We start from the raw sequence: 16070 nt of genomic DNA, 5'->3' as shown, positions 1-16070 counted from the left end.
GCGAGAATCCGCCAGAGCCGTCGCAATAGGAACTGGATGTCTCTTTCTTTCTGCTCGACAGGGTATGCTGCATGAGTTCCATGCACATCAGATGCTGTCATAGATGCCTGAGCTATCTGCTGGAGCGAAGCACAGTACTCCGGATATATTCACATTTGCGGCCAGATACATGGGGTGCTTGCTGTCATGCAAGAAGCAACAGATACGACTCGCTTTCTAAATGTCCGTCCGACAATGTCATAGCGTCGGCTCCATCCCACCGTGATGATTAGTGCGTGGTCAAAGTGGATGCTGCACCTCGGTCCAACGAGCTATGAGCGGCGGAAACATTCGAAGTCTTAGAGGGCAACGACTCAGCCTGTCTTCAGCTGGATCGGCGGCTTCTGAGCGGGCTCGAGCTGTCCAGCTTCAATCAACTTGCGGCTGGTCGTGCTAATAGTCAGATGTATCTAAGCTCCGGTCTGAGCATATAAATCCACGTTCCCTCCCGGGATGCACCCCGGCTTTTATTCTCCATACCCTCGTGCTCTTCTCTCATTCATCCTCTATACCTCTATACCTCTATTCTCTATTCTCCCTCCTATTTCTTTCTAGACCTCTCTCTTTGCTTTCCAAAGTTACCAGAATGGCAGCCAACCCCGTCCAGAATGGACTCTTCGTCCACGAGAACACCACCCCTCCCGCACACCCCAGCCTAATGCAGATGTTCTCTCTCAAGGGCAAAACCGCCATCGTCACAGGTGCTACGGCCGGCATTGGATTCGCCGTGGCCAACGGTTTAGCCGAGGCCGGAGCCAACGTCGCCATCTGGTGGAATACCAACGAGAAGGCGGCGGAGAGCGCGGCGAAGATTGCCGAAAAATACGGTGTTCAGAGTGGGTTGACCCCTTAGTACCCTGGACAGTCAATGCATAGGCTAACATCCACCAGCCAAGGCGTACAAGGTTGAAATCAACGACCCCCAAGCCGTGCAAGAAGCGGTCGACCAGGTGGTGAAGGACTTCAACGGCCGACTGGACGTCTTCATCGCCAATGCCGGGGTCGCCTGGGTGAAGGGCCCGATGGTCGATGCTCCATTGGAGCACTACGAGCACGTGGTGGGCGCCGATCTGAACGGCACCTTCTACTGTGCCCGGGCGGCCGCCAGCCACTGGCGGCGACAGAAGGAACAGGGCACGGATCTGTTCGGCAACCCGCTGGAGAATTTCTCGTACGGGAGCTTTGTGGCTACCGCGTCGATGAGCGGGCATATTGTCAACATCCCCCAGATGCAGGCGGCGTACAACGCAGCCAAAGCGGGGGTCATTCATCTTTGTAGGTGCTCTTCAGCATATCTTTCGGCCGGTGGATACTGACCAGCCTCCAGGCAAGTCTTTAGCTGTTGAATGGGTCCGGTTCGCTCGGGCCAACAGCGTGTCCCCGGGTTACATCGCGACGGAGCTGTCCAACTTCGTGCAGGACGACACCAAGAAGATCTGGCGGGACAAGATCCCCATGGGCCGGGAGGGTCTTCCGGAGGAGCTGAAGGGCGCCTACCTGTATCTGGCCTCGGATGCGTCCAGCTACACGACGGGGGCTGATCTTGTGGTGGACGGCGGGTACTGTGCTCCGTAGGCTTTCGAACACACACTCACGTATATATACCTTTTCCATTGCCATGTTTATACGGAGTTCTTTCGGGATAGTATGGATAATATCCCCGCGAGAGTCCAGACAAATCAACTAGATCTCCATCAAGTAGGATTTCATCCCCCAAGGTTTCGTAAGAATCTCACCGCTCCAAAAAAAAAAAAAAAGAAAAAAAGAAAAAAAAACCACCGAAGACACTGAACCACAAAGTACGGAGTACTCATCACACAACCGCCACGAAGCCATGCATAGTGGCTTGCATCCCCGCCTGCCGACGAAAGTTTGCAGTCCTCAATCAGGCCGCGCCACCCCTTTACTCCTACGGTAGATAAGCGATTGCGACTCATCCGATATGATTCACACCGCTTGTTCTCACGCCAAGCTTCTGCCTCGATTCCACCTTCTCTTCAAGTCTATGTACAGTAACTTACGGAGTACGAAGTACGGAGATCTACTCAACGAATCCCTTCTCCCAAACCAACCCCACATAATACCGCACCACGCCCTCCACCAACCGCCCAAACCATTCCCCAAGAACCCCATCGCCATCGCCCTCACTCTCACCATCACCAACAACCCGCTGCCGTCCGAGTTCCCCCTCCTCCCGCGACCACGACGTAGACGGTCTCGTCCTCCGCTCGAACACGTCAGCGTAGAGGAGGGCAGTCTGCGGATCGAAGTATTTGCCTAGCGGGGTGCTTGGATTCTCAGTATGAGCATTGTCCAGATCAGAGCTGGGGGGTTGGCCGGCGGTTGGGGATGGTGAGCTGCTGTAGTCTGTCAGTTCTTATATACGACGGGGTGGATGTAGTAACAAGAGAATCCCCGGGGAAACTCGAGAGGGAGGAGGGGGGTGGAAGTGGACATGACATGACATACCCATCCTCGACTGCTGCGAGACGAGCGTAGCCATCTCGTCCGCTGTATCGGGCTCGGAGACGACGACGGTAGGTGCGGATGGGGCCTTGGAGGCGGTAGAGGCAGAAGATGAGGGAGAGGAGGAGGCTGATGGTTGGGAGGAGGGGGAAGGAGGTGGAGGGCATCTTGTTGCAGGATTTTATCGCAAGTGGTGGTGGTGGTGGTGTCGTTTAGGGGGTATGTTGGGTGGTTTTGAGATTCATGGTTTGGTGTGGATGGTGTCGTGGGAGGAATATCTCATCACTACGTACTACAATTCTACTCTACTCTCGCGGATTTTGGATTTTGTAAAAACACCAGGTTGAAGCTGAATGCAATTGCCGTGACAAAAGGGGTGGAGTAGGGCTGAAAGGGGGAGGGACAATGGCTTTGCGCTATGGGTTTGGGTGGTGCAAGCACCTCGGTGTTGTTGGCATGAGGGTGTTGTGAAGTATTAGGTCTAGAGGCACCCAGCTCCAGCTTCTCCATTGTTCTAGACTGACGCATCACCCTGAGCATTGACAAAAGTCATCTAATTAAGAGCCCGAGGAAAGTTACGGATCGCAGAGGGGGGGATACCACCGACAGAGAAGAACTAGTCGGCAGAGCTGGACTGTATATAATCCCACCGGCCCCTTGGAAGTAGCTACCCAGCTGGCTATACTGATACTGCAGTCCACAACACTCCATTTCCTTCCCCTCTGAGTCGGACTGAACAACATATACTGTATACATCTCCCCCAAATATATGTCAAGTATACAATAAGCTACTACTAAGTAAAAAAAAAAAAAGCCTCTACCTACCCCCTCCCTCGCACATGCAAACCACAAACCACAAACCAAAACCACAGCCCAAATCATCAATCAAGATCTTATCAATCCCCAAGAAACCCCATCCAAGCCCAGCCCCTTAGCAAGTTACTCAGCTCAGTCAACTGCTTACCTCACCCCCCATCTAACTACCCCTAAGTTACCTAAGCTAAGCTGAGCTAGTAAGTGTAAGCAAGTGGTGCACCACCCGACCCCCCCAGAAAGACAACCCAACATTCCTCAACCCAGTGACCCTGTCACATCTCCATCCCCCCAATCTATGAAATCATGTGCCCCCCCGATCCTCAGTATACCGACCACAGCGTGACTTTCCCCCCCCCCCCCCCCTTCCCGATTCCAGCCGACAGCATCAACGTTCCAACAAGCCAAACAAGCAAGGAACCCCAATGACGATATCCTTCGCAGCTGAGAATGGAGGATGACACGACATTTGAATTCGACTGACACCGACACCAACACTGACTGACTGACACTAACCTGGCTATAATGATGATGATGATGATGATGATGATGATGATGATGATGATGAGAAGGAATATGGATGTAGATAATAATAGCTGAAGCTTGTCCTCCTTTCTTTCCACATTTCAGTTTTTCCATTCAACATCTGGGATTGTCTGGTCTTGTCTTGTCTTTTTTCTTTGTTGACAATAAGAAGTTAACACATAAATTATACCGACTATACCAACTCCGAATCAAGAATAAACCTCTTCTATTTACATCCACATCCACAAACACATAGAAAGAAACCCACCCACCCACCCACCCACCAACCAATAAAACCAATTCCCAAAAACACTCCTCAGAAACAATAGACCACGGCATCCACAATTGAAACGCGCCACGAACAAAGACCCTTCCCTAATACAGTGACTGTGGACAATCAATCCTTTATTGTTGTTCGATACACTAAACACTAACCAAACACCACGAACCACAAGCCACGGAAAAGGACAGTCAACTCGGATTGACCCTTACTCAGGATATGAGAAGTTGGCTTGAAGGAGACACAGACAGACAGAAAAGAACTCCGACTCGGACTCCAACTCGGCTTTAGCTTACACTACACTACACTACACTATACTACACTCACCACCTAGGCCTAGGGCAAGGATTCTCTACAGTATTCATATAATTCAAAAACACCGCAATCGACAGTCTCAAAAACTTGGATCAGGGGAGTAGGGTTGTTTGTCGAGTATACCTCAATTGATACTTGTGGAATGACGTGAGTATATGCTCGAATTGTTTCTACAACCACAACCACCAAGATGCTCCCGCCAACCCCATCACCATCGCCTCCACCGGCGGCCATCATGTCCGGCGCGACGGCTATTTCACCAACATCAGCATCAGCAACAACACCCACACCAGCAATAGAGGAAGAACTGGTAAATTCCCCCTAGCCCTTCCCCAATTCTCCCACCAATGCCCCTCCGCTAACACCACCCAGACGACCGCCCTCCACGAAGCCCTAACCTGCACCGGCTGCACCACCATCCTCCGCATCCCCAAATCCACCTTCCGCGCCGACACAGCATCCGGCCGGTACGATCCAGCCCGCACCGTCCCGTTCAATCCCGCACAAGCGGATCCCGATCTGGCGCCGCACGAGCTGCCTCCTGCCACTTCTTCAGAGGACGATGAGATGGACCTTGAAGCCGATGATGCTGTCCACTCTGGTCGGCAAGCCCGCTGCCTGACCCCGGAATCCCCGAAATCACAGGTGGAGCAGCAGCATCGGTACATCAGCTACGCGGAGCTCACCCCGCCGTCCACGCCCCCTTCCTCGGGTTCCGCACAGGGGCATCTGTACGAAGCGCTGGTGGCACGATATCTCCTTGAGGGAGAAGATGATACCTCGGACGACGGAAGCAACAGCGAGGATGTCGCGTTCGCGAAATACCGCGCGGACTACCATATCCATGTGCACTACACGCTGGGGCGGGGAATATTGAGCATCTGTCGGGATGGGAAGGATGTCTATGAGTTGAAGGGGTGGAACGGGCGGTTGCATGCGGTGGATTCGGGTCTGATAGACTTGGAGGAGCTCGAGTCTGGCATGATGGACTGGCGCTATGGGATCATCAGGGAAAAGGGTGGCGGCGGGACAGTGGGAAAGGGAGAGGGAGGATACTACTCCTCCAATCCCTACCAGTCTTACTACCCAGCTCCAAGCCCGATGGCGGCCTTGCCTCGGACCCAGAAACTGGGCGGCTGGCCCGACGATGCAAACCAGCTCATGGCGTCGCAGGTGGCGCTATGGAGAAAACGGGGGCTGAGTCGGCAGCGACGAGTCGAGGACGTCCGCATCAGGTGGGCTTTCATCATGGAGGAACGGAGACGGCAGCGACTGGCCGCTCTGGCGCAGGCACAACAACACAAAGCAACTAGCAGTGTCAAGGTGAGGCTGTATTGTTCGCAGGCCGGCGGGGATCGGAACCTCATACGGGAGATCGAGATGGATGGGAGGTCGTTTGGAGAGCTCATCACATGATCTCGATGAATGAGTGTCACGGTCTCAAAGGGAAGAGAAAGGGAAAACTTTTTCTGCTTCATACAACGGAATTGAGGATTATCAGAGCATCGCTAGCCACGCACACAAACCTCTTCCTGGGTCAAAACAAGAACACGAATAGTGAGCGAAGGCGGAAATCCGACAGATCGACAACCCAAACGAATGCAAGTAGGTCGGTCTCTGTTTGCGAACAGCGCAATAATGCAGGTGCAATGAGCAAGTCAAATCATCGAGGGGGAAACGCCATACTTCATCCCGGAAATGAAATCGCTATCATGTAAGGAAGGTCAGTCGCAGCGGCAATGACAGCCAACACATGCAAGAAGATCGACCATGACAAAAGGAACACGCAAACAAGGAAGGTGATGGTCCGCTCGTCAGCGGACAATGACTGTTTCAAGTCGTCAATCTGAATCTGCAGACATACTGCCTCATATAGCATTGTCGATTGCAGGGTCGCCCAGGTTTTCACTGGGTACAGCCCGTTATCGACCTTTATCAATAGGTGGATCTTTCAGACCTTTTCCATGCCTGACATACTCACATCGTGAGGGGAAGACTCGTGAACAGGTCGCTTGATATCAGCCGGATAAGTCTCCTTCTGCTCCTCCGGCTGCTGCTTGACCTCCGCGGCATTCTTACTCTCGGGGCGCTTTCGTCCCAGTCGCTGGCACCAGTGCTCTGCACTGACAAGGGTGTCATTGACAACGCCACTGACCTGGGCCATCATGTCAAGCCCTTCCTGAGCGAGGACCAAGATCCGATGAGCGCTGACCGTCGTGTCGGATGCAGCTGCCGCTGAATCGGGTGGTGGGTTGGAAGTCGAAGCGATCTGGAACCGATGGGGAAGGGAGGTGAGATGGCGTCGGACGAGGTTGCGGGCATTCTCCGGCAACGCTCCGCCAGCGTACTTGGAGACGATATCCACGACCCTCTTCAAGGTGGACAAGACATCCTCCTTAACAGCCTGTATCCGCTGTGACAGGAGATTTGCCTGTGAAGACCCATCCTGCTCACCCTGGGCGGACTGGCCCGAGTTATCCCACTCCTTCAGCGCGCCCTGCAGCGCCAAGATAGCCTTGCCCAACCGACCGTTCGCCCACCGCAGCCACGTTAAACAGTACTGCAGGCTGCGCAGCGACTCCTCACTCATCGCCACCCCCAATCCAGATGTCGAGATCATTAACCGGCTCTGCCAAGTCGGATTCTGTCTCGAGGGGCTGTCCCGACCAATCTCATCATAGCTGGGGGATTTCTGATCATCGTACGGCGGGGGACCATCCACACCACCTTCCATATCACCATCCGCGGAGCCTTTTTCAACGTCCACATCAGCACCCGCCGATTGCTGTGGCACATCTTCACGTCCATTCACTTTGCGGCGTTTCGACCGCCCGGAGTTGGCCGACGACGACGCCCGACGCTGCAATGCCCAGCGCAGTCCGCTCTCGACACCGGTCTTTCGACCAACCGTCCCGACGGACTTGGCAACCGGCGACCCGATATTCCGCTCGATGAACTCAGCCCCGGACTTGAAGCGGGGAGAGTATGACTTGGAGTTCGCATAGGCCGAAACAGACCCGTTGATGGCCGAGGAGATGAGGGGGTGAGTGGACGTCAGGAGGGAGAGGAGGGGTTCCGGCTGGGCTTTTTGTTCGGATGGCTGCAAGGTTCGGGGCGATTGACCGTATTCTAGATTGCCAATATACAAACCCATTATCAAAACTTATTCCACAGTATAGCATAGCATATAAGTAGGGACGGTGGTGCGAGCAAAATGCACAGCAGCAGACACGGGGGGATGTGATGTCCTTATAATTGAGGAGAAGGAGAGTGGGGGTGTATACCGGTACGCAAGCCCTCCAAGGCTTGGGCGGCTTCGATATCATCCATGGACAGGACACTGGTGGCTCGACGCGAGCGATCCTCGGCCGCGGTAGTGTGATCGACATCCATCAGAGACGACGGGGGAGGAACATGGTGATGAAAAGAAGGATAAGGGGCGGGAGTAGGCGCCGTGTAAGAAGTCGTCGAGGTGGAGGAGACTAATAAAGGCGAAGGATGGGCTGACGTCGTGGTGGTGGTGGTCGGCGTCGTGGCGTCTCGAACAGCAGAAATGGACGCCTTCGGACCAGGACCAGAGATGCCGTCGGTTGGACGGTGGTCCATGGCTGTCCTTCGACAACCAGAACGGGTAAATGAGTCGAGAAGCTGGAGGCGTGGGAAGTAAGAGCCGGAGAATCGGTTAGGCTTAGGCGCGTTTGTTTGAGACTATCTGATTATTCGGAAGGAGAGGGGAGGGGCGAGAGAGGGGGTAGAAGTGAGGAAGTGGAGAGGGGCGGATAATAGGAAAGGCAGTTGAGAGAGGCTGGAGATCCCGAGCGAAGCTTGATTGAGTGTGAGAGTGAGCAGTTGATTGATTGATTGATTGATTGATTGACTGATTGATTAATTGCCTGCTTGGTTGGAAGGATGGAAGGATGCAGTGGATGAATTGCAGGTGCAAGACTCGACGGAGGGACTTTCACGTGCAAAGCAAGAGAAAAACGTAGTTGGGCGCGGCGGGCCAAAGAAGAGCCGAGACTGACTGGGTGTGGATTCGGCAGTCACGAAACTCGACTCATGAAACCCTTGAACTCAGCTCTCACTCTCTCACTTCCTCAGTCACCCACTCAGATATTGATTCTTACTCGGGCTCTTATAATATTAGACCATCTTACACTGCACTACGACATCAAAATGACACTACCATGAATTTTGGTGAGATGCTAGGTTGGTGGTCGAGTCGAGTCCCGTACTGTATCCTATTGCCTCTATTGCCTCAGGCACATGCAAACAAGAGTTTCGGTCATCTTCACTTGCTGGACTGGTTATGAAGTTACTGTTACTGGGTTTCTCCTCGCCCCCTTTCACATGCTGACCCGAGTCACAAGTCAGTTAGGTACTAGGTAGTCAACTATGAGAACCTTAGTACTAAGTCTCTGGTCAATCCTGGTTGTTGTTTCGCCCGGGAGGAACAGCCGAAGATTAGTCGAGAGTCAATAATTGAGCGAGACTGAGCGAGAGTTGATGAGCGAAAGCACCTGGCAGCTCGTGGAAGCTTCCGTTTCCAGTCAGATTGGACCACCAACTTGTACGACTTGACATGTGATTCCACCCGCCTCCCAGTAATGCACCGTCCCACCGCCTGCCCGGTCTGATTCAAGTCCACTTCCACATGATTCATGATTCTTGATTCTTGGAGTTTAGTCAGTGAGTGAGTTACGACTCAGCCAACCAAACCCCATGGCCAACTGGTCAGCCGAAGGCAAAACAATAAGTCTCGTAGATCGTTGTTACTATCCAAACCATCTGGCCCAATACCCTATCCCATTCTCTTTTCAGTGCTTTAGGATAGGATAGTTAGAGAACTCTATCCAAGAATCCGGGACTTCTACCAAGGGAGGCACATGCATGCAGCACGATAACCAAGAATGTACCCCACAGATGCATGAACTGAATTCCAGCCAATGAACCATGCTATCCGAAGCTGAAACCTCGCTCATTCCACCGACATTCCATCGTCCGGATCGTAGTATCCGCCCGCTGCTGTCGACGGCAGCCCGAAGTGCATCGCCTCGATGGCTTCGTGCCCTTCGTACTCGTCCTCGCCCGGCTCGGTGTCCCCTTCATCCATCGGGTCCCGGGACGTAAGCTGCGCGATGACCTTCTGGTTGACACGATAACCGGCAAGGATCTCATTCGTCACGGTCCGCGCCGGTAGATTGCTCGCCTTCATCTGACAGAGCACCTCACCAAAGGCGTGCATGACGAAACCGGAATGGGGCCACCGCTGATACGTGCTGGAAGCTAGAAACCGAAGCCATTCGCCCGGACAGTGCTCCCATACTTGAATCAAAGGATGATCTCCTGACGGAGGCTCAATGGCTTGGGCTTCGTCAGCAGCTTCTAGAGCACGGACGGAAAAGGACCCTTGGCTCCTCTGCACGTGCTCGTTCCACTGCCCATACAATGTCTTGAGCTTCTGGCCCACACCTTGCAGTGCTGTTTTTAGTCCCATGTCCTGTGCGGCTTGCTCTTTAACATGAGCCCATACTCCCAACAGGTCTTCATCCCGGTTCTTGAAAGTTTCATCCTCGGGGAATGCCTTCTCCAACTGTGCCAGAACCTTGTCGCACTCTTTGCGAGCCACCTCGAAGCGAAGAAAGTCAATAATATTGGTCCTCTTGTATCTCCGTTCAGGATTTTTGTAGGCTGGCAGAGCACGAACTCGAGGACTGATCCTCTTCCGATATTGCACCCAAGATAGCTCAGACAGATGCACACCTCCCTTACGGCCGTCCACCAGATGACCCAGGAGACAAGCAAGCTCCGTGGCGTTGCGCGAATTGATCGATTCGTCATAGGCGATCTTTTCATGCTCTATAGTGCAGCGCCCTAAATTCGATAGAGTTAAATTGAACGTAAACGCGCTTTGAAGAAACTCGTCCATAGATTGAATATCCCTCATGGGCACGGAATGTTTCGTAAGACCAAAGTGCTCTGGAGAATATTCGACATCTGGGAGGTCCGAGTTATAGAAATTGCGCACAATGTTCTGATCCCAGCAGATCCAGGGCGTGTCACCATCGTAGTCGCCGCCTGATAGCATATGCGCTAGCGGTACATTACCCACACTGGGAAACACAATGACATCCTTGAAGTGGCGAAGTTCTGGCTTCCACACAGCCTTCCGGCGCTGAATGTCAGAGGGTAGGTGGGCTGGAAGTCGGCCAACTAGAACTTCCACGCCATCTAGTAGAGTATCTTCAAATTGACCTTCGCCATCGCGCCAATTGGTGGAGAATCCAAAGTGTACCTCGTCTTCTTTGAGAATCCCATAGGGATCTGCAATGCAGAAGGCATAAGTCGAAAGAGGGACCTCTATATGTAATTCATCCACATATCGAGTGAGCAGGTCTCTGAGACATTTCCCCAGTCGTTTGCGAAGCGGATAGAAGCTTCGAGGTCCAAACCCTGCTTCAGTGAGCCGTATTATCGACTGTGCATCGTTCGCTGTCCACTGCTCCAGGCGTTTGACTTTGTGTGACATCAGCCCGGAGCCGTCATCCGCTGAAGGCCGGATTTTCTGGATAAGACTGCGACAAAGGATAGCACTATCGGACTGAAGTACCTGTACAAACTCCTTATACACCGCTTGAATGCCTTGCCGGGTGAGGTCGCCGATATATTCCCTCACGTGTCCGCCATGCTCGAGGATTGCCAAGAGTTGAATATTCAAATCGACCGGATGCAACGGCTTGGACCATTTCACAACCTCGAAGGTCAACTGCTCGTTGTCAACAGGCTCTTGCCAGGTTTGGGGATGCGGATGGATTTTTAGCTGCGAGTCGGAAATCTGAATCCACATGTCGTCATTACACTCAGCTGATAACTGTGATTGATGTCGATCAACCATCCACAACCCTTTGGCTCCCGCAAATCGACCCTGAAAGGCACTAGGGGTTATTCCTGCAATCCCCAGCATGTCGCAGATGTGGCTGGCCAGCTTCCTTGACATCAGGGCGCACCCATCATTCATAACCGGACGGCCTGGGAGGTCCGGCAGCGACAGAATCTGCGATGTTCGCAGCACCACCGTTGCATAAGTTTTGGAAAGACCCAATGATAACCTCTGGAAGAGCTTGCAGTTCGACTGGCCGAGATTGGCTTCTGAAGGCATGTGCCATTCAATAAGTTCTTCTAAATCCATCGGCGTGCGGTTCGTACTGTCCTGGTTTGGGAGAGGTAGGGACGAAGGTACTCTCACCCTGTGGTCAAAATCAATGCCGTCGACAGCAAAGAAATCTACTCGAAATTTCGGTTCCGATTTAATCTTAGACTTTGACTTCACTTCCTCCACAAAGAACGGCCTCCATTCCCTACCGAGGCACCGATGCACCCGTTGCGTTAACCAGAGAGCTAAGCTTTCTCGCAAGAGAGTAGGATTTTTGGGTATTCGGAGATGAGGTGGCGGCCGCGCCGGGGCAGGCATCGTCAGGCTGAGAAAGCGATCCGATCCAAAGCGCCGATGAAAGCGGCAGGTTCGTTCTGTCTTCAGAGGATTCAATTTCAACTTCAAAATACCGCGTTCGGACCCAGAGCACCACTCCATGTCCCCTGTGAAGACGACCACCTCGGAATGCTTATCTGTTTTGAAATAACCCGTAGCGGCTTCCCACGCCTTGCGAGTTGGCTTCTCTGGAAGTGGCTTGCCGTCTCGCTGGTTATGACGCGCTATCCATTTCCAATAGTCGTCCAGAGTTCTGAATGAGATGGTGTCACCAACGAGCATGCGGCTTAAAGGTACATTCCACGCTCTGCCTATCCTTTCTAGCTCATATCGATAGCGAAGTGGAGTCGACTTCGAGAAAGTCTGCTCGTAATTGAAAGGTCCGGTTTCAATGAGTTCTGCCATGATCTGTCCGTCGTCGGTGTACTGAGACTCCTGAGTTGTTGAACCTGACACCCGGCTTTGCTGCTCAAACGTCGTTCTCATCTCCTGACTGAGCATATGCCCTACCACCGAGTCTTCGTACAGTGACTCTTCCTCCGACATGGGCTCGGTGACATCAGTGGTAGTTGAGAGAAAGGACGTGTTATATGAGACCTTGTGCGAAGCGAAAAAGTCAGAGGATGAGGCAGTAGTTGTTGCGAAGCTGACGTTCAGACCGGTCTGGGCAGCAGGTACAGCGTCGTATCGCCGGTACTTGTCAGGTGCGGTCAGTCTCTCTACGAACTTGGAAGGCTTTCCCGAGTCAGGGCGGCGAGGGCTCTGGAAGAGGTTTGTAGGGAAAGTCGCGGTCGTTGACTGCCGATGGCTACCTTGATTAGAGTATCCGACAACATGGGAACCACCGTTTGTCTCCAATGGGGAAACTGATCTTGCAGGTTCTTTGACCGGAGAGCTCGGCGCAGTATGAAACTCGTCCTCATCGGCCGAAAGTCTTCTCTTCAATGACTTAGGTGTTAGATCTTCAGGCTCCGCCGAAAGTTGCTCCATCAAACGGTTGGCCGGAAAGGAGCCTTTGGTCATTAGGTAGAGCTCATCGTCGATCAATCGCAACAGGTATCCCATTCGCTCTTCCCTTTCATGACCTGAATGCGAGCGGGATGGATGGAGTGGTCGAGACGAAACCCATTCTTGGAAACCTTCGAGGACTCGATACAAAGGGCCTTTGAAGTAGAGCCGCTTGAGACCGCCATAGCACCTCCATGCCGGTGTTTTGTTGTCACCGCCAGGGGAGTAGATGCGGGGATTGGGGATTTCCAGCGAGAATTTCTCGTTGATCTCGTCTATGAGCTGGATCAATTCTTGCCCGCTTCGGCTCGGAGTGATAGGGAAGCCCATGTTTGTCAAAGCCCGGGGATTGCACAGTCCAGTATCGATCGACCTCGGAGCTGTCAGTTGTGCGGGTACACCAATTGGGAAACTTGGTTCTCCACAAGACGACGGATAACCACTGATCCAGAGGATGGTAAACAATTGAGTCGGCGACCCGCGCCAGACACCTTCCTCGACTCTCGCCTTTGATCAGTCGGAGGTAGATCCAAGCATTGAGAAAAAACTGGCGTTAGAGCATTTAGGGTCTTGAGAAGAATCGAGGGTAGCAACGTAAAAGCAAGAAAGAAGAGAGGGAAATGGGTGGTGGGTGAAGATGCAAACCAAAGAAGAAGATCGGGTCAAGTGGTGGTTGAATTGAAACTAAAGAAAGATTGACTGACAGCTTCGAGCTTCAACCCCTCCACTTGCCCTCCACCTGCCCCTCTCGAGCGAATCAAATCGACCTCTTGACGCCGGTCACCTCGACTGAAGTCGTTCCTACCATGCACTGCGGGCAGCTACATCCACATAAAACTCACATATCTCGATATGTTTGCTTTTTCATGCTGCTGCGCGACCTCCTTGATCATCCCTCGAGTGCCGTAATCAGACACCAGCATGCAGCAGTCTGATGCCACGATCCAGGTTAGTACTATAACATAAGATTCGGACGAAATGAAGATCCATTGATTAGTTTTTTGTTTTTCCTTTCCCCTTTCTTTAGTATTTATGTTTGAATCAGATATCTGGACGGGAAATAAAATGTCTAGCGTGTAAGCAAGCTTTCATAGCACGTACTGTACCCGACCCACAAACCATGCGACCAAGCGCAGAGCAATCCCTCCCCAGCTCAAGTATTCCTTCGCCCAGTCACAACACCCACCAGATTATGCTTCGGCGCATGCGGGCTGATTCTGAGTCTGGATAGACTTGATCAGGTCGTCCCTGGGTCGAAAGAGTACGACCTGCTTTTAACGAACTTTGCTCAGCCTTGAGGGATCTCATGTCAACACTCTCAGGTTGCACCGAGTGGCTCCTGGAAGCAAGCTTGTATCCCACGGCAAGTATAGCATATAGTGGGATTCCCACATAAGATGTGATGAAAGCCACATAGTCAAACCCCCGTGGGTAAGCATCACGGCTTGTAAGGTCAAATACTCGAATCACGGAGAAAAAGATACATGCCACTAAGGCGACCCAGGAGCCGAGCACCCCAAATGGAGCCCGGAAGATCAGATCCTCGTCGGCGATCATCTGTACTTTTCGAACTCGCACGAATGAGATATGAACCACCAGGATGGAGGCCCATGTAAGTATGCTAAACATTGAAACCAGGTTGACATGGCTGTTGAAGAGTTTCTGAGAGCGGCTAAAGGCATTCAGATATGCCGTGCATCCTATGAGGGCGCACACACCCAAGGCATATATTGGAACTCCCCGATCATTGGTTCGACAGAGGAAAGAAGGAGCATGTCGATCTACAGAAAGCTCATATAGTGTTCTTGTCGCCAAATAGAGGGCTTGGCTGGCGGCAGAAATAACACAGACCAGTAGAAAGGCGTTCAAAATATGTGGCAACTTTGACCAGCCAGTATACTGTGCGATCGTCACAAAAGCTGATGCCGGCCGGGGCTTGTCCGGGGATTGACCTAAGGCCAAGACGTGGGTACCAGAGGGAACCAGTATCCCCAATAGAGCCACATTGACGATATTGAAGGCCAAGATGCGGTAGCAGTTGGACTCGATGGCCTGCCCTGCAGCTTCCCTGGGATTATGCGTGCGCAATATAGTTATGCCCATGAGCTCACTTCCGAGATAGGCCAATGTAGCAGAAGGAACTGTTCGAAAGACCGCGCGAAGTATGCCCGTTGCTTCTTTGTTCGAGTGCTGCGCAAACGCACCTGGATAGCTCCAGTAACGAAAGCCTTTCTTATCATGATCAGGGCCGCCACCGAAAGCCAGGACGACACAGAGACAGACTAGGCCGAACATCACAATGATCTTCATGCAGGAGAGGCAAAGCTCGTATTTGTCGAAATATTGGCTACATTTCGAGTTCGCAACGATGATTGTCGCGAGAAAGAACGTGATCCAAAAGATCGAATATCCTTTCTCATCACCTTGCCAGTAGGCTATCAGCAATTCTCCCGCTGCGAATTGGTTGGGGATCACAACCATGAATTTCAGCCAATAACTGTCTGGATTAGACCATGCCATATAAGGTGGCGAGGTTCTATGAGGTACGCTGACTCACATCCATCCTAATGTGAACCCAAGCGCCGGATCACAGAATCGAGACGCATTCTCGGCCATTGATGGTTCTGTGGACCAAGAAGCGACCTCACCCAGAGCACACAGAACCAGATAGACAATGAACCCAACAAATGTGTACGAAATAAGTATAGAAGCAGGCTTTGGTGGTTAGTGTGTATCGATCACGAAAACTTCAAGGTACTCACCCCAGCGCTGTGGTCTCTGGTCAGCATCGAAATGAGGAATTGATGGAGTTGGTGCTCTTACTGTGAAAGCGCACGGCCTGCACAAATCATGAGGCCAGTATTGATCGCTCCTCCAATAGCTATTGCTAAGATAAGTAAGGCATAGAGGTTAAGTTCGGCAGACGAACGCGCACCGAGTAAATTGACTTGACGCGGGCTTAAAGCTCCATAGACAGGAATCACGGGCCGCATGCGCGGGTGGAAGGAAGGCTGTATTGAACGAATTGAAGGGATGTCGCCTTCAATCGTTGTTGGGACACTATCATGATCTCGATCGTTGTCGCATTTTCCCGGAGCCATCGCTACCCATACAGAACGGATGCGTTGCCTCCGG

General features: G+C 52.4%; 5 protein-coding genes across 5 annotated transcripts; 2 read left to right on the top strand and 3 right to left on the bottom strand.

The window, feature by feature from the left end:
- Positions 1 to 449: 449 nt before the first annotated feature.
- Positions 450 to 1622, top strand: BO95DRAFT_272165 (putative carbonyl reductase). The gene is made up of 3 exons (XM_025581594.1): positions 450 to 875; positions 931 to 1314; positions 1367 to 1622. Exons 1-3 carry the CDS (start codon positions 626 to 628, stop codon positions 1612 to 1614), a joined length of 882 nt encoding a protein of 293 aa, XP_025437893.1. The 5' UTR covers positions 450 to 625; the 3' UTR covers positions 1615 to 1622.
- A 3006-nt stretch (positions 1623 to 4628) lies between these two features.
- On the top strand, positions 4629 to 5854 carry BO95DRAFT_435829 (uncharacterized protein; the record flags this gene model as incomplete). Its single annotated transcript, XM_025585197.1, has 2 exons — positions 4629 to 4748; positions 4811 to 5854. The coding sequence occupies 2 exons, from the start codon at positions 4629 to 4631 to the stop codon at positions 5852 to 5854; spliced, it is 1164 nt and encodes a 387-aa protein (XP_025437892.1).
- Positions 5855 to 6389: 535 nt separating this feature from the next.
- BO95DRAFT_422871 (putative clock controled protein (Ccg-8)) lies at positions 6390 to 8350 on the bottom strand (the record flags this gene model as incomplete). Its single annotated transcript, XM_025584607.1, has 2 exons — positions 7723 to 8350; positions 6390 to 7567 (listed from the first exon to the last, which is right to left on the bottom strand). The coding sequence occupies exons 1-2, from the start codon at positions 8042 to 8044 to the stop codon at positions 6390 to 6392; spliced, it is 1500 nt and encodes a 499-aa protein (XP_025437891.1). The 5' UTR covers positions 8045 to 8350.
- Positions 8351 to 9258: 908 nt separating this feature from the next.
- BO95DRAFT_272069 (RNA dependent RNA polymerase) lies at positions 9259 to 13686 on the bottom strand. Its single transcript, XM_025581592.1, has one exon. It carries the CDS (start codon positions 13263 to 13265, stop codon positions 9417 to 9419), a length of 3849 nt encoding a protein of 1282 aa, XP_025437890.1. The 5' UTR covers positions 13266 to 13686; the 3' UTR covers positions 9259 to 9416.
- Positions 13687 to 14108: 422 nt separating this feature from the next.
- Positions 14109 to 15928, bottom strand: BO95DRAFT_373250 (putative amino acid permease; the record flags this gene model as incomplete). Its single annotated transcript, XM_025583044.1, has 5 exons — positions 14109 to 15432; positions 15493 to 15650; positions 15698 to 15704; positions 15759 to 15816; positions 15871 to 15928. The coding sequence occupies 5 exons, from the start codon at positions 15926 to 15928 to the stop codon at positions 14109 to 14111; spliced, it is 1605 nt and encodes a 534-aa protein (XP_025437889.1).
- Between the last annotated feature and the right edge of the window lie 142 nt (positions 15929 to 16070).

Source organism: Aspergillus brunneoviolaceus, assembly GCF_003184695.1.
Source record: "Aspergillus brunneoviolaceus CBS 621.78 unplaced genomic scaffold BO95scaffold_80, whole genome shotgun sequence".
Taxonomy (NCBI): domain Eukaryota; kingdom Fungi; phylum Ascomycota; class Eurotiomycetes; order Eurotiales; family Aspergillaceae; genus Aspergillus; species Aspergillus brunneoviolaceus.
The sequence above is the reverse complement of the archived record's forward strand: the minus strand, read 5'-3'. Positions and strand labels throughout refer to the sequence as shown.